We start from the raw sequence: 16770 nt of genomic DNA on the forward strand, positions 1-16770 counted from the left end.
TTCATTTTGGCTAAATAATCTCATATTCCTTTAGTGATAAAAAGAAATGCCATAACATACAACCTTATTCTTCCTTTTTCTATCTAGCCTACTTTCGTCCATATTAATTTTTTTAAAAAAGAATGAGTTTTGTTTTAAGTATGTTTTATGTTTCTCCTGGTGAGTAAGGTACATATTAAATTTCCAGACTTGGAGTATTTTATGTCCAAATTAAAATTTAAGAGATTCATTTTATCCTATGCCATTTATGATGATCCTTTTTTTTTTTCTTTTTTACAGCTATCTATGAGCAGTCATGTGAAGCCTATAAGCACAGAGGAAATACTTCAGGGTTTTACTATGTAGATTCAGATGGAAGTGGTCCCCTAGAACCATTTCTTCTATATTGCAACATGACTGGTGAGTTAATCAACTTTCATTTAATCGTTGCATTTGCATGAATGCTTTAAACACACAAAATTAAAATGAAACAAGTAGAAAGTTGCCCTAATTTGCAACTTGATTAAAATATATATTGTTCAGTAGAAAAACTTAACATAAATCTTTTAAAAATAGTTTAATGGTAATGATTTAAAATGTTATTTTCTATGCATCTGTATCTGTGTAGAACATCTAATAATAAATATATCTTATTAAGTCTCAAAACAAAAATGATAGATAATTTCTCTGAGATGATTGATACATGTGAAAGCTTTGAAAAATATTTACTTTTCAAATGTATATAAACATTAAGTTTATTCTTGAATTCTTTACCTACATATATTTAAATAGGAATTGATTGTCATGGAAAATGTGTTTGATTAAATTCAACATCCATTTGTGATAAAAGAGAAAATGAAAATTCAATAAATTACTATTAGAAAGAAATTTCCTTAATTTGTTAGAGTACCCCCAAACCTACAGCATATATCACAGTTTATGGTGAAATATTGAAAGCTTTACCCCTGTTGCCAGCATTAACACAAGGAAGCCTGCTGTTACCACTCTGTTCTTTATTGTATTGGAGGTTTTAGCCAATGCAATAAAGCAAAAGAAAGAAACGAAAAATATATTTACTGGAAATGAAGAACTAAGATTCTCATTATTTGTAGATGACCAGATTATGTGTTGAGAATATTGTAAACAATCTACAGATAAACTATTAAAATTTAGTATGATCACTGGATATCAAGTTAATATAAAAATTAATTTTATTTCTGTATAACAGCAATAAACAATTAGAAAATGAAATTTTAGCAGATGCTATTTTCGATAGCATCAAAAATGTCAAATACATGGTAATAAATTTAATGAAAGATGTGCAAGACTTCTACACAGATGAGCGTGAAATGCTCTTGAGATAAATTAAAATCCTAAATAAATCGAGAATATAAAATTTTCGTTGATTAGAAAACTCAGTATGGTACAAATGTCGATTCTTCCCAACTAGGTATTGGTTTAGTGCAAACTAAATTAAAATTCCAGCAGGATTTTTGTTGGTATAACTGTTTTGGTGAAAACTGGTAAGCAGATTCTAAAATGTATCAGCACATTTGAAGGGATAAGAAGAACCAAGTCAATCTTGAAGAATAAAGTTGAAGGATTCAACTCTACCATATGTGAAGACATTGTACTGATAGGCTAAATAAAATAGTGTGTGACTGGCACAAGGATGGACAAATAGACCAATGAAACAAAACAGAGAATCTGTGGACAGACTCACTCATATATAGGTAGTTGACTTAGTGCAAAGGTGGCATTGACATGCAGTGAAGGACAGATGGTCTTTTCAACTAATGGGGCTGGGGAAAATTGTATGTAAATGTTGTAAAAAAGGAATCTTGATTCCTTCATCATCAAACACAAAGAAATGGATTCTAGATGAACTGTGCTATTCAATACAGTAGCCACTAGGACAAACGCTTACTTAGATTCAGATTTAATTAAAATTAATTGATAAAACTAAATGAATTGAAATAAATTTTACAAATTTAAATTAAATTAATTTATTCAAATAAGATTTAATTAAATGTCAGTTCTTCCATCTCACTGGCCATGTTTTAACTACTCAATAGGCACTTATTCCGTCATCACAGAAAGTTTACGTTGGACAATGCTATATGTTAGAAAGTCAAAGTTTTGTGGAGAAAAACAAACAGAAAAGGGAAATATTAAAGTGAGGCAGGAGTTGTTGAGAGGAGGATTCGCTACTTAAAATCAAGCAGTGCCTATCTGGGGAAAGAACCTTCCAGGCAGAGGAAACAGCAAGTGCTAAGTCCTGAGAGAGGTGATCTAACCAGCTGTGTTCAGAAAATAGCAACAAATCCAATGTGGCTGGAGGATGGCAAGTAAACAGGGAGTACTAGGGGAGCAGGAGAGAGTCAAGCAGGGCGGGGCCAGGAGGGGAAGAGTCATGGGGTCCTGACAGCAATGTTGTAAGGTCTCTGGTGTTTCCTCTCTCAATGAAATGAGAAGACTTTGGAGAGTTTTAAGCAATAGTGGATGCAATCTGACTTCCTTTAAGAGGATCACGATTGTTCCTGTGCTGGGAAATGCCTATCAAGGGGCAGGAGTAGAAAGAAGTTGAGACCATATCTATATAAGATATATATCTGTATGTGTATATGCGTATCTATAATAGGAGTTAGGAAACACGTTTAGAGACAAGTTCAAGTAAAGCAAGAATCCAGGCAAGAGGTGATGATAGTGGCTTGCCCTGGATAATTGCAATGTAGGTGGGACTCCTCTCTCAATGAAATGAGAAGACTTTGGAGAGTTTTAAGCAATAGTGGATGCAATCTGACTTCCTTTAAGAGGTGGGAGGCAGGGAGGTTTTCTCGTTGAATACACGTGAGGTGTGAGAGAAGAAAAGTAACCAAAACTACCACCACATTTTTGGCTTAGGCAACTGGAGTGGCTGAGTTCTCATTATTTGAGATGGGGTCCATTAAAGATTTGAGGGGGAAGATCACGAGCTCAGTTTTATACATTTTGAGTTTGAGATGTCTGTTACACATTTAAGTGAGATACTGAGAAGGCAGTTGAATATCAGAGCAAAAGTTCCTTTTTATTAATGTGTAATTCTAAAAACTACAGGATGTTGGTAAAACCTTGGCACCATATATTTGGGAAGTTACTATAGAATGTGTCTTCAGAGATTTTTCACATAACACAGCCAGTTGGCTTCTATTTGCTCTCACAACCCTTGTGGACACTGCCTATCTTAGTCTGTTCTGGCTGCTATAGCAAAAGGCCACAGACTGGGTAGTTTTTAAGCAACAGAAATTTATTTCTCACAGTTTTAGAAGCTAGGAAGTCCAAGATCATGGCACTGACATAGTCGAGTGAGGTCGCTCTTCTGGGTCGCAGACTTCTTGTATCCTCATGTGATGGAAGGGGCTGTGTGGTCTCTTTTGTAAGAGCACCAGTCCTATTCGTGAGGACTCCACCCTCATAACCTAATCACCTCCCAAAGGTGCCACCTACTAATACCCTCACCTTTGGAGTTTAGGTGATTCAACATATGAATTTGCGGGGAGGAGCCAACATTCAGAACATAGTACTGTCCCCATATACCAAAGCAACGTAAGACAGCTGGTGTTTTCCACATCTGTCCCCTCAGTGAGGTTCCTCAGTCTGCACAGTTCAGGTTCCTATGCAGCACCCTGCGTCAGGAGGGGCTCACACAGTGGTTGAGGCAGGGCAATAGAGCCAATATTTTAAATGTCTTCCCGCTTGATTCTTTTGTGTACCCACATTTGGGAATCTCTGTTGTAGATCCGTGGTTCTCAAATTTTAGAGAACACCCTGCTCTATTACATGAGAATTAAACCTAAGTGTGAAAAGACCTCACAGAGTGAAAAGTAAAACTTTGCAAATGAAAGATACGAATCCGAGTGCCAGATAACTTTTGATCTTTCCTGTTTGCGTAGCTTGGGTTGTCAGTGAGATTTAACAGGCTGTCACTGCATCCCTGTGCATCCTCTGTTCCCACAAATGCATCCTGAACTGTTCACATGCTGTGTAAAGTGTTGATTCTGTAAATCAGATAGCTCCAAGTTAATGAAAGCCTCTAATCTTTAGAGCTTTAAGAAACACACCGCACACATGTATGCGTGCACACACACACACTCACTTCTCATTATCTGTGATAGTATGTTCTGTAAAGTAACCACAGACACTGAGTTAGCAAATATTGGACCACTGCTCCTAGGGGAAGATACAGGAAGATTAGGTTCCTGTGAGCCCCTGGTCACAGCATTCTCATCAGCCGATCAATACATCACTTTGTACTTATTTTTCAGGTGAAAGATGCCTTGTTTAATACATGATGTTGACTCGTTAACATTGAACTCACAACCAGCAGCACTATAGCACACTGGAACGGATTGTATCTAACACATATGTTCCCTTGTATGGCGCCTCACAGCCTTCTTGTGCTTAGGAACACTAGCTGGAACCTCGACACTACAGTTGGAGGCCATTTTAAATGGCAAAATCATCAAGAAAAAGCACGGAAATGCAGAAAACATGACACTAAATAGACCACAAATGGGATACTTGCTCATGGTATTAGAGCATTGCCTTGTCCAGCTTCAGATGGATACCTCTGTATTGGGCAACTCACATGTTTTGCTGCTTTGTTCATGTCTGCAGGTGAACAAGAGATCCTCGAGTATTGATTTGGGGGTTATGAATAATGAGGATCTTCAGATAATGAGGATTGATTATATGCACATACATATATACTTATGTTTATTATGGGTAACAATTCAGTAATTTATAGGCCATAGGAATTTTTTCTTATCCAAATGATAAGGAAATTATCAATTTCACTTTATTGAATGAATTGGTTCATTTCTATTAAATCAACATTTACCCTGTTGTATTACATTGCTAATTAATGTACCTTATTTTAGTTACATAAGTCTCACAACAACTTTAAGAGACTTGAAGTAAATATATATATATACAAACACACACCCACACACAGACACACACACACAGAGGTTAAAGGTACTTTAGGAAAATTATCAAAAAATATTGATGAAAAAGGGGCCATTTACAACACTTACAGCCATTTGAAAAACAAGCTGTTGAGGGCAGAGATACAGATAATCCAGTTAGGAGACAGCCAAGTGTCTTCAGAAGCTCAGGAATATTGAAATATATTCAAACAAAAGTGACAGTCCCAGAATGTAACAAACCAGTGAGAAATACATGTTACAGCTTGAAACTTTCCTTATTGATCTGGTTTTGCAAATGAGAAAACCAAGACCTGGGGAGGTTCAGTGAGGCTGGCTGAAGAATGTCATTAGGGGTAGATCAGAACTGAACCTTGGTCTCTTTTCTTCCAGCCCGAAAATTCTTCCACTAGAAAAAGCTACATTCTATCAATGTCTCATTGCTTGTAGCCAATAACATATCCTCCAGTTATACAAACCAAGGAGAACAGTTATGAAAACATGACAAAATGCTGAATCAATAACTTGCAAATGTAACTTAAAAAAAATCTAGTTACTAGTCTAGACTTTATTTCCAACAAATGATTCCATTTTTAAGCTGTAGCTAAAAAATATAAACAAAAAAAAATCTCTTTTGAATACACATTTTCCTAAACTACGTTAAAGGCTGTAAATTCTTTCTAAACAGAGTATTCTAAATAGAATTTTAAAACATGGAGTCAGGATAATATGAATCCCAGTGGCCGTCCCTATTGAAATGTACGGGGCCTTTTTTCTTCCACACTAAATCCATTGCTTTTTTAAAAAATAATGAAATAGTTTTATGTTCAAGAAGTTTCTCATTATCAAACATTACATTGTAAGGACAGTTGTTTCAGTAAGGAGAAATTGATAAGAACTAGAACAGTATCGTTCAAACTTTTGTGAAAATGATAATTCTATGGCTTAACCTCACTCTTTCCCACTGCGCCACCAAGACTCCTGGATTTGGTTTCACTGACTCTGTAAGTTTCGAGACCAAGGCCTGGGTCTCTGACCTATTAACAAGCTCCCCATGTGATATTGAGATAGGGGTTCCTGAGACCATTCCATGAGAATGCTGGAGAGTATAGGACTTCTACTAACAAAATTATTTTTACTTTAGGATTTCAATAATAAAGGCCTTCTTCATAGCTATGAGAGTTAACTATCATTCAGATGCAGCCTTGTTGACGTCATTTCGCTCCAGGATGCTTGCTGCTCTTTCATCTCCCAGCTTTCCTTAACACAGCACTTCCTACCTGCTCTTACAGTCTTTATCACATCTATCACCCCCAGCTATTAAGCACGGAGGAACACAAGCTTTGCATCTGTGTTGCTTAAACAGCATGTTTTTTCTTTACACTGTTATCACACTAAAAAATAGCAGTCAGCCTAAGATAAATCAAGTTCTTAATTACTCAGTTGCTTTACATACAATTTATATTTTTGGAAATCTCTGCAGGGAGAGACACCGGTAGACCCAAACTGCCTTTCAGGGTTTTTTTAGTGTATTTATTAAATCTCATAGCTTTTATGCCTATTTCAGCTATCTCTTCTTACTCGTTTCCCTGTGTCTCCTTACCTTAACAACTCTCTCTGCATTAGTAAAGGGTAATTTTCAAAAAAATAAAATCACGGCCCTTATACAAGTATAAAAATAAAAGCTAAAAAACACACTGTAAAGATTTTGTTTAACATATTATTAATGAGGAAACTGGTAAGATGTTACAGCCAGTTCAAAGGAGAATCCAAAGAACAGACATATTTATATGTCAGTAATACTGAAATGAAGGTGCAAATAGAAGCAAAACTGGCTTCTTGCGTCGTGGAGGAGGGAAGTCAATCAAACCGCCACCAGGTAGAATTTGCTTGTCTATAGACAGGAATTACTTGTTGTAGGGAAACAACGCCTTGCTTGCTAAGCCAAAAAAAAAAAAGAAGAAAAAAAATCTGGAAGCTTGGTAGTAAGAGATAGTGAGTTTCTCTGGAGAGATTTAAAGGCTTACCTCTCCCAGATGCATTTGCCTACATTTGAAGAGTGAGAAAAACCTAAGGCTTGGCCCTCCTCTCCTCAGAAAAGATTTGTTGCATTCCAGAGCCAAAGTTCCTCCATTGGGGGGAGGAGAAGATATGCCAGCCATTCTCTATAAGCTCCAAGTCTCATAACTTTAGAGTTCTTCTCTTGTGGCACAACTCCAGCATGTGCGGGTGCATCTGGCACTCAATGTGTGGGCCATGGGAAATTGCGGTGTAGAGAATCGATGCTGCTAAGATTCTCTGTGAGCAAATGGTCCCTGATCCAGAGACCTCCTGTGTCTGTTAGTATGTATCTATATCTACATGTAGATAGATGTAGATAAGTAGATATAAGTGTATGTGAGGCGAGATAATTTGTTAACTTGCAAGTAGGATAATGTCTCATACCTTTCACAGTTTCAGACTTACCATTATTTTGCAATTCTATCAGTTATCTACAACTTACAGTGCTCTGAAACAGCTAAAAGGCAATGAAACTCTCAGAGCCACCAAAGAATCAGAATCAGATAACCTGGAAGGTTGTCCTCTAGTCTGAGCAATGCACTGTCTTTATTCATTCGTTTGTTTATTCCCTCATTTCTTTAACTGATGTCTTCTGCATGTTGTGCCAAGCCTCCGTGCTCTATGCTGGAGATGCTATGGTTAGCAAACCGGAAACTATTACTCTTCTCATAGAGCTTACAGACCAATGGGAAGGACCAATAAAATAAATCACAAAATATTGAATTACAAATTGGGATGAAGTCTATGTCTTTCACAGTTGTAATTCTAAATGGCTGTTTGTAGAAACATCAGATAACACAATCCTGTCTGAAAGAACAATAAAGAGGCTCTAGGTTAATAGTTTTGAGAGGTTCCTCTGTTAGTAAAGCACGTAATATCTGGAACGTGGCTCCTGGGCATTCATTTCCATGGCTCAGAATCTATCGTCAACTGCTTTCCCCTGGAAATCTAGATTGTCTAATCAGTGTGGCATCTGTTTAACTTCACACTTTGTAGCACTTTTTCATTAGACGATGAAATCACTTACAGAAACTATCATAATATTGAAATTTTAGAATTTCCAAAGGAAACCTTTCTATGACCTACTCTTTAATGGTTGTCATGCACCATGGTCTTGGATTTCTTACAACACCTTCAAAGACCTTTAGATCATGTGTTAATTGTGACCTTGTGGGTGCTAAAGGATAGGGAAGTCCCTTTCAGTGTGATTGGACCGTGAAGCAAAGAAACAAAGGCTTCAAGCAGCTTGATTGTCCTGTTCTTTTGGTAGCTACACAGCCAGAGTTGAGCTTCCTCATGCGTGTCATTGATTTACCACAAGAAAAGAGGAATCATTTTGCTGAACAGTAAGAGCAGAGTCCAACAGAGGCTAGGCTAACAGATTTGCCTGCTTAATAATCGGAAACTTGTCATAGCCAAGGTTGAGTTGGCTAAAATTATACAATTGCAGACCTGCTCTATTGCCTCCTATATTCTGCCACTTTATTTTCCAAGTTTGGAAATGGAGGTTCAGATTTTACCTGACTTCCTTAGCCAGACCTACCAGATCTGCGGCTCAGATCTGATGGTCTCTATACTGTACGGCTATCTGGCGATCCATAATTAATTTCATTAGCTCATATATCCTGTCCTCTTTAAGGAAAATCATTTGCTGATAAAGCTCTATGGTGAGCTGAAATGCAAGGTGGAAATAAAAGTAACAGCTATTGTTTCATAGAAAAATAATGATCCACACATGGAAACCAATAAGGCTGTCAAAGTTGCCTCCTGCCTCGTTTATTCAGCAGGTCTATCTATTCAAAATTCTGATGACCAGGAGAGGGCTGGGAATGAAATTTCTTATCTTGTTTTGATTGTTGATCCATGTGAATGTATTAACTAAAAAGAGGGGGAAAAATTCTACCTACTGTTTTCCTTCAATTTGGAATATTCCTCTGTAATGCAGAAGAGTTATGCCACTTAACAGCACATATATAGCAGAGTTTTGACAACTTCCAATCTGTTTCCTACCTCTTAAATCAGAGGCCTCTTGATTAATCTGTTCTGGTGCCGGCATATATCACAGTAATATAATATGAAGTCTATTGCTGGGAATGTTGAAGGATAGATACAATATGTTTATCTTCTGTTATGACATTGTAGAATTTTTATTTCATCTAAATAATTTTGGTAATCAGTATGATGGAGATGTTTACAGACATTCAGGTGCCAATAGTGATAGCACTAGTGAATACTCAAAGATATTTTATTTTTTGTGTTAGTTGAGTTGCTGATGCTGTATCAGATGTGTTCCATTCAAAGGAGTAACTTCCTATTGCCTTGTGTAACTATGCAGATCACATGATAGCAAAATGAATATTTCAAATTTGATTTAAAAAGAAATAGATGTATACTTATAATTAAATATTGTCTGAAGAGAGATACGTACAGGCCATAAAAATCTGACTCTGTTTTGGCTGGTAACATAAATGATTTTTAAGAGTAGAACCGTCATTGCTTACATTATGTTATTTAAAACATTTTGCGCATTTGAAGGAGAACTTTCTTTTCACATTGTAACATCTCTGAATTCAGGGTGTGTCAACAATCAGCAATATTTCACAATTATAATAAGCAGCATTTTTTCCCTTTTTTGAGGGAAAAATAAAATGATGTATCTTTTAAAAAGCAGAGTATCAGATTTGATGAAATGTACCACAGATTTTAATAATCAGTTTTCTTAATATTTTTCTCCATAAGTATTTTCTGGCTAAATTATTTGAAAAAGTAAAATAAAATCACTGCAAATGAATGGCAATCATATAAATTTCAGGGAAAAGAATCACTGTGCTATAATTTAAAAATTTTAAGAATCCATTTGTGTTGATTCTGCCTCTCAGAGAGGTTTGATGACTAGAAGAATTTGACTCAGATAAAAGGTGATTTTGATTTTCTTTATTTATTTTAACTTTTGCAGACTAGTGATGGTCTCCTCTCTTTCTTCCCCCATTTCTGCATACAAGAAACTGCGTGGACCATCATACAGCACAATGGCTCTGACTTAACAAGAGTCAGAAATACCAATCCAGACAACCCATATGCTGGGTTTTTCCAGTATATGGCCAGCATGGAGCAACTCCAGGCCACAATTAACCATGCGGAGCACTGTGAACAGGAGCTTACCTACTATTGCAAGAAGTCACGGCTTGTAAATAAGCCAGGTAAGTAAACGGAGGCATCTGTCACGCTGCACACATTGCACGGTGCACTTTACTTAACCAGCTTCTAAGGATTTTAAGTCTGCCAAGGTGGTGGCATCTAGCCGCTGAGGGTGTGTGCTCCCTGTGTATTTCGCAAACATGTCACAGTCTGGAAGTCACAGAGATGTTATTGCCTGAAGAAAAGAACAAGGTCAGTTTACACTGAGGCTTGTTCAAAGCCTTGATTGCCTTCAGAGTCTCTTCCTGGCCTTAATCGGATAACTGTACAGAGAGGGGTTTCATTCTCACACTGGATGAATGCCGTGTTTATTCCCGATAAAGGGCAAGTGACACGTACACTTTGTTTTGTCGTGGAAAAGAGCTCATAAAAATATGACTTACTTTTTTGAAAGGGACTATTCTGTGTGCCTCTTTTTCATGGATTGTTAACAGTTAGCCTCTGGATATAATTGAAAATTAGAACAGGCTGCTAGAAACAGAGTTTGTTCAGTAGCTCAACTAGGATCAGAAGACCATCTTAAGTCTTTCTTTTATTTTACCTTTAATAACCAGTCTGCTCCTAAATTCTGTTTTTGGTTTTGTGTTTTCTTCCTTTAGAATGTCTCATTATGGGAGCATATCTCGGGTCCCACTATTCTGTGTTAGTACGGACTTCAATGACCTAATTCTTGAAGTTACTGCAAGGGCTTTCCAACTGACCTCCAGCTTGCATCTCTCCATGTCTTCTAACCATCCAATATATAATCCAAAATATTAATCTTTATGAAGAAAATTAGCCTTTAAGAAACACTGCTTCCATCATGACACTTTTCTGTTTAAGAAGCTCCGGTGCCTTCCTATCTCCTGTCTGTCCAAAACAGACTCCTCTGTCTGGACACAAAAACTGCATATTCTGGATCCACCTGTTTATGCAACCTTCAGGCCAACACACTGTTTTCTAGCAGCAATATTCCAGTAGGTGTATTTTTCTTTAGAAATGAGAGAAGATTCTAAGACATCTGCATGAGAAAGCCACTTTGTTAATGTTCATTCCCATTTGTTGTCTTAAGAGAGGTTGGACTTCCAGATAGAAGGTCGAGAATTTTAAAAGAAATGCTTTTCATGTGTGAATATTTTATGTTGTATGGAGCATGCAGAAAAACTGAACTCTTGGAATGACACGTGGACCTTTTGTTTCCAGTTAAGCCCTTCTCCTGTTTACTCTCCACTCACTTAAAACAACCAGATTATTTTCTCCCTCATGCCTGAGTTCCACCCCTCTCCTCTTCCTTTTCCTCCTTCTTCTTTCTCTTTTTTAGAATATTCTTATTCAGCCTTTTACCCCTGCAAACCCTTCCCATCTTGCTGGTCTCCCCTTGGATCTTTTCCCCCGGAACCTCAATCCTATCTGTGACTATCAGATAGTTGTAGTGCAAAGAGCATAGGATTTAGAGATGGGGAGAGGTCAAAGTTCAAGCTCCAGGTCTCTCATTGAAGGGATAGAACTTGGACAGATAAGCCTTTCTCAGTCTTTGTTTTCTCTTCTCTGAAATGAGGCCAATCATACCAGCCTCACGGGGGTGTGGTGATGATTGGGTGGCATAACACGTAGAAAGGGGATGATGTGAGATCCTCTCGTTCCCATGTCTCTGGCGCATCATGGTTATAGTTAACATGCCAGTTTAGTATGCAACTGATTGTTCATTGTTGCTAAATATTGATCTCGGAATCTAAAAAACAGATGAGCAAATATGGAAATACATTCTAAGAGAATGAGAACCACACTTACAGAAGGGTAAGTGAATGTGATGGAACAAAATGAACTGAGTTGCTTAACTAGGAAAGAAAGACAAAAGGAAAGATGATCATCAAAGTCACACATGAGTCAAACTCTAAAAGAACCAGAAAACAAGATCACCAAAGGGTTGGTGAGCAAGCACCACGCAAAGTAAAGGGGACGACATAGAAAATGAAGGCATCCCCACTTCATGGCCAGTGGTGCCCATGCATCTTTTTGTTAAGGCTCCCCAGGTGTTTCAGGCAGACTTGAGAGCCACTAGAAAAGGAAGCAGTAAACTCTAGAAGGCTGTAGAACAAGGAATGATGATAATTGTTAAATACTCAGATTTTCCTCGGGTCCATGACCCTAGAATTCATGTAGAATGGATTTGAGGTGGAGAAGAGAGAGAACAAATTGGATTTTGACTTCACAATAAGAAGGTGGTGTTAGACAAGTTAAATTTAGTTTCTGGTCTTGAAGATATAGCAGTTTCAAGCAGTAGTGGTGCCATAACTGTGGATGAGTAAAGTGGAACGTATATGAAAATATGTGTGGAATGTATATGAAAATATGTTTTCAGCAAACTGTGGATCTGAGACCCAGCACATTCGAAGGAAGATCAGTGTGAATACTCAAGTCATTTGGGATTTTGTCTATAGCAAGTGGAATGTTCTACCACACTCCTGATATTTTATCATTTTAATTTTTAACTTTAAAAAATTTTTCCTGATTTTCTGAATTCTTTCTTGTACTTATTTAAATTCTTCAAGACACTTCAAAAAGTCTTGAAGGTAACTAAAGGTATTTAGTACCTTTAAAACATTTTGTGATTTCTATTTTATAGAGAAAATAGGAAATTTAGATGTAAAATATTATTCAATGTTTAGGAATAATGATTTATTTTCTTTATAATCTATGATCACATAATATTTTGAGCAGTATGTTGAAATATATCTATTAAATGTTTCAAGATGGTTTCACCTTTGGTTGATGAGTTCATCATGCATTTAAAACAAGATGAAAATTCCTGATATTAATGTATTTATGCATAAAATAAGCTCCAAATAACTCCTTGTTTTTTTGGCATGGCATGGACTGGTATGTATAGTAATGCTGGGAGAGAGGTTGTCAGCATTACTAGAGGTCTGATCTAATAGTTATTATGAGCGTTGGTATTTGTAAGTAAAGGAGAAATCAGTAGAAGTCCCAGATTTTCAGTAGGGCTCATGGCAACAACTTAAAAGGTTTGAAAGGCAACAGAAAAATGATCAAACACGTTTGAAGAGCTGACTGATTGATATCACATTCTTCTCATGCCCTGATTCTCAAATGACTACGATTTTCCCTCTCAACCTATTTTTTACTTCTAAGACAGATTGCCTACATACTTCCCCTAAATGTTCCATCTATTCTTTGCTCCATTTCCTTGGCATCATGTTTAGTTTTAACTCTGAGAAGGAGCTGGTAGCTCGACATTCATCATAGAAAGAAATGCATTTGGCTGAGGGAAACGTAGCTTTTGAATGTAGTATTTGCTTCAGGCATAGAGATCTTTCAGTGTTATTTCTGTAGTCTCAAAATAAATAGCCAAGCCAATAAATGGAAGAAAAAAAGACATACTTGAGATATACAAATATATCTTAAATTACGACAAGGGAGTGTGATGCCATGCCTAATGTTTAATAAACAGCTAATATATTTTTAGCCAATAAATATATTGAGATAAATCAGTGACTTTACATAACATTCCACATGTTTTAATGGGCATTTCCACAATCTCAAATCAGTTTTGTTTCTGATATGTTAATTACTGTGGTTTGTATTTTGATGCCTCCTTTTTCAAAAATTATTTTTAAGGAAATTACATATGTGAATTGCTCTCAATACATTTTTTAGTATCATGCCTGAATTAAATAGGAACTGCTGATTTCTTTTCTACTCAAAGAAAAATATATCAATCATTTAAGCTTAAATAAAATATTTTTTAAAAAGCTTTCTTAAGGAAATGCCATCAATTATAGTGTTTGGAATATCACTACATTAAATCAACGTTTCTGTCTCTTTCTCCTGTTATTCTTTTTAATGATTGGGGATGGAAGGGCATTATTCTTGGATGGATGGCAGTGGGCCATAATGAAGATGTCACATTTCTCACATTTGTCTTTCAGATGGAACCCCTCTGAGCTGGTGGGTTGGAAGGACCAACGAAACACAAACTTATTGGGGAGGTTCTTTGCCTGATCCTCAAAAATGTACTTGTGGATTAGAGGGGAACTGCATTGATTCTCAGTATTACTGCAACTGTGATGCTGACCGGAACGAATGGTGATTTCCAGATGATTTCCTTATGCAAAATAGTTTATTTTTTTTTAATGAATCACTCAAAACATATATAGCTGGGCAAACATTGAACAGATGAGCACAGTGGAGAATTTAGATAAAAGTATGTTTTGATGAAATATGTTATAATCAATTTGAATCTTAAATGTTAAGACCAATGTCTTTTTATTTAAATTTTTTTGTGATGGACCATGAATCATGTACGTTTTATTTTTGTAATATGATGAATTAGAGGCATCTGTTTCATGTTTCCTCTTCATTGTAAGCCAATTATCATTCTCTTTAAAATGAAGTGCAATTAAGAATTCTGTTATTCTCAAAATATATTTATAGCCTCTAACTACTAAAACACATTTCTTCAATAACCTGCCTATAAAATCTTTAAAGATGGAAACATAGAATTTCCCACAGTTATTTGAACATGTAGCTCTTTTATTTTCTTAAAGGACAAATAACACCACAAAGAACTAATGGTCTGTTTATCGTATTTTAAAAAAGGAAGTCTATAACATTTAGGGATTTGAAATGAGCTTGAATTATTCTTCTAGGGAGAAGAGAAGTCTTATGCATATGTTTTCTTTTGAAAAATTAAGAAAGATATTTATTATATTTGAGACTAGAGTTGGAATGTACATTGATTTTATTTATTTATGAAGTGGAAATATTTTTAAATTTTCATATTCATGTTTCAACATACCATATATATCTCTTACATCATTAAGCAACTGGATCTGTACATAAAAATAATTTTTTAAAAATTAATAGTCCATCTAGATGTAAATATGATTGATTTTATTACAGAATGTACATTAATTCCAGTCATCAGTTTGCTGTTAATTGAGCTCACATTTTGAATTGTATGATATTCCATTTATTTATTTGGCAAACATCAAGACTATGCTGTATCAAAAAACAGATTCTTTTAGAATATCCTAGAAGGAGGCTTCTATATGGAGTCATAACTATACTTTTAGTGTTACATGTTTGATGTGAAGAATATTGTCTCTCTTACTCAGACTCCAATTTTTCAAAATTTCTACTCCCTTTGGAAGGCACTCTTTCTCACTGCCTTCACAGAAAATGTCTACACAGTAATATTATATTTTAAAAAGTGACTAAAATGTTAATAGCAATGCTTAACAGACAAAAATACCTAAACTAATCACCAATAACTCTCCAGTGTCTCCATTACATATTATTAATCAAAAATAACTTTTAAAAATAAGATTTTGAAATTTCTTATATTAAATTCTACTTACGGTGCAGCAGCTTGCATAGAGCTGGCCTTCCTCAGATAACATGTATAATCCCAGAAAATACATTTAGAAAAACATCTACTTGAAGTAAGTGGAGAACAACCAAATGTAGACGAAAACTACCAGAGTTGGTGGCCTTTCACCCGTGAAAGAAGGGAACCCAAGTGGGTGATATACGTTTACATGCCTGTTTCCTTAAGGGTACTCACCAGACCACATGTTGCAGAGTAACTAAAACTGAAAGAAAATACTACATTGTTTTTCGGCTTGAGGTATAGAGGACAGAGTTTGGGGCTGCCAGAATGACTGGAAATTGAGGGGGGAGTGGAGGTCTCAGACAGGACAAAAACACTTGGGGTGAATCCACTATATCAACTCCCCTCTGATCCTCAGTGGAGCCCTGAACTGCATGTGCACAGGGGAGATTTCTAGGAACCAAGCAGACAGATACAGCTGGGAAACTGAACAAGTCATACAGAGATTTCAGAGGCTGCTACCAAAGGAGAGACAGAATTTGGAGTTTAGGTCTTACTAATTGAGATGGGCTTTGTGAAACTCTCAGCTTCCCTTAGAAATGACAGAAGGTCCCTGTCTTTACAGCAAAGATTATGTCCCAGAAATGAATATGATTGGAAACTAAGAGCGAGACTGACACAGGCCCACCTAAGGAATTGTGAAACCAGGCCTCCACAGTTTATGGTGATAAGGTCGTGATTTAACTGCCTGCGAAAGCAGAAACAGTCTTCAGAGAACAGTAACAGAATCCAGAGTATCTAAGATGTGTCACCCATAATATTCAGAACATCATAACAGTTATTACATATTCCAAAAAAAAGCAAACTCTGACGCAAAGTCAAGAAAATAAAAGCAGTAATTACAAGTGACCCTGGGACACTGGTGTTTGATTAGCACACACAAATTTTAAAGCAACTGTTATAAACATGCCTACAGGTTTAAAGGTAAAAATAATCACAACAAGTGAACAGGGGGTATTCTAAGCAGATAGTTGAGAACTACATGAAAGAAGCAATTGTAAATTTTAGAATAGGAAAGTACAACATCTGAAGTGAAAAAGTCACTGCATGGACTGGACCTCATAGGAAATAGCAGAAGAAGTCTTCAATGAACCTGGAGATGGCTTATCAGAAATTATTCAAGCTGAAGAACAAAGGAGAGAAGAAAAGGATGGAAGGAAAAATTAACAGAACCTT

General features: G+C 36.3%; 1 protein-coding gene across 1 annotated transcript in view; it reads left to right on the plus strand.

The window, feature by feature from the left end:
- Window positions 1-16770, plus strand: part of CNTNAP4 (contactin associated protein family member 4) — a 195497-nt gene that overhangs the window by 126489 nt on the left and 52238 nt on the right. The window contains exons 11-13 of the mRNA XM_046682909.1: window positions 280-399; window positions 10007-10204; window positions 14132-14288. Coding sequence (XP_046538865.1) covers window positions 280-399; window positions 10007-10204; window positions 14132-14288 — 475 coding nt within the window. The remainder of the gene's footprint in view (window positions 1-279; window positions 400-10006; window positions 10205-14131; window positions 14289-16770) is intronic.

Source organism: Equus quagga, chromosome 13 (genome assembly GCF_021613505.1).
Source record: "Equus quagga isolate Etosha38 chromosome 13, UCLA_HA_Equagga_1.0, whole genome shotgun sequence".
Taxonomy (NCBI): domain Eukaryota; kingdom Metazoa; phylum Chordata; class Mammalia; order Perissodactyla; family Equidae; genus Equus; species Equus quagga.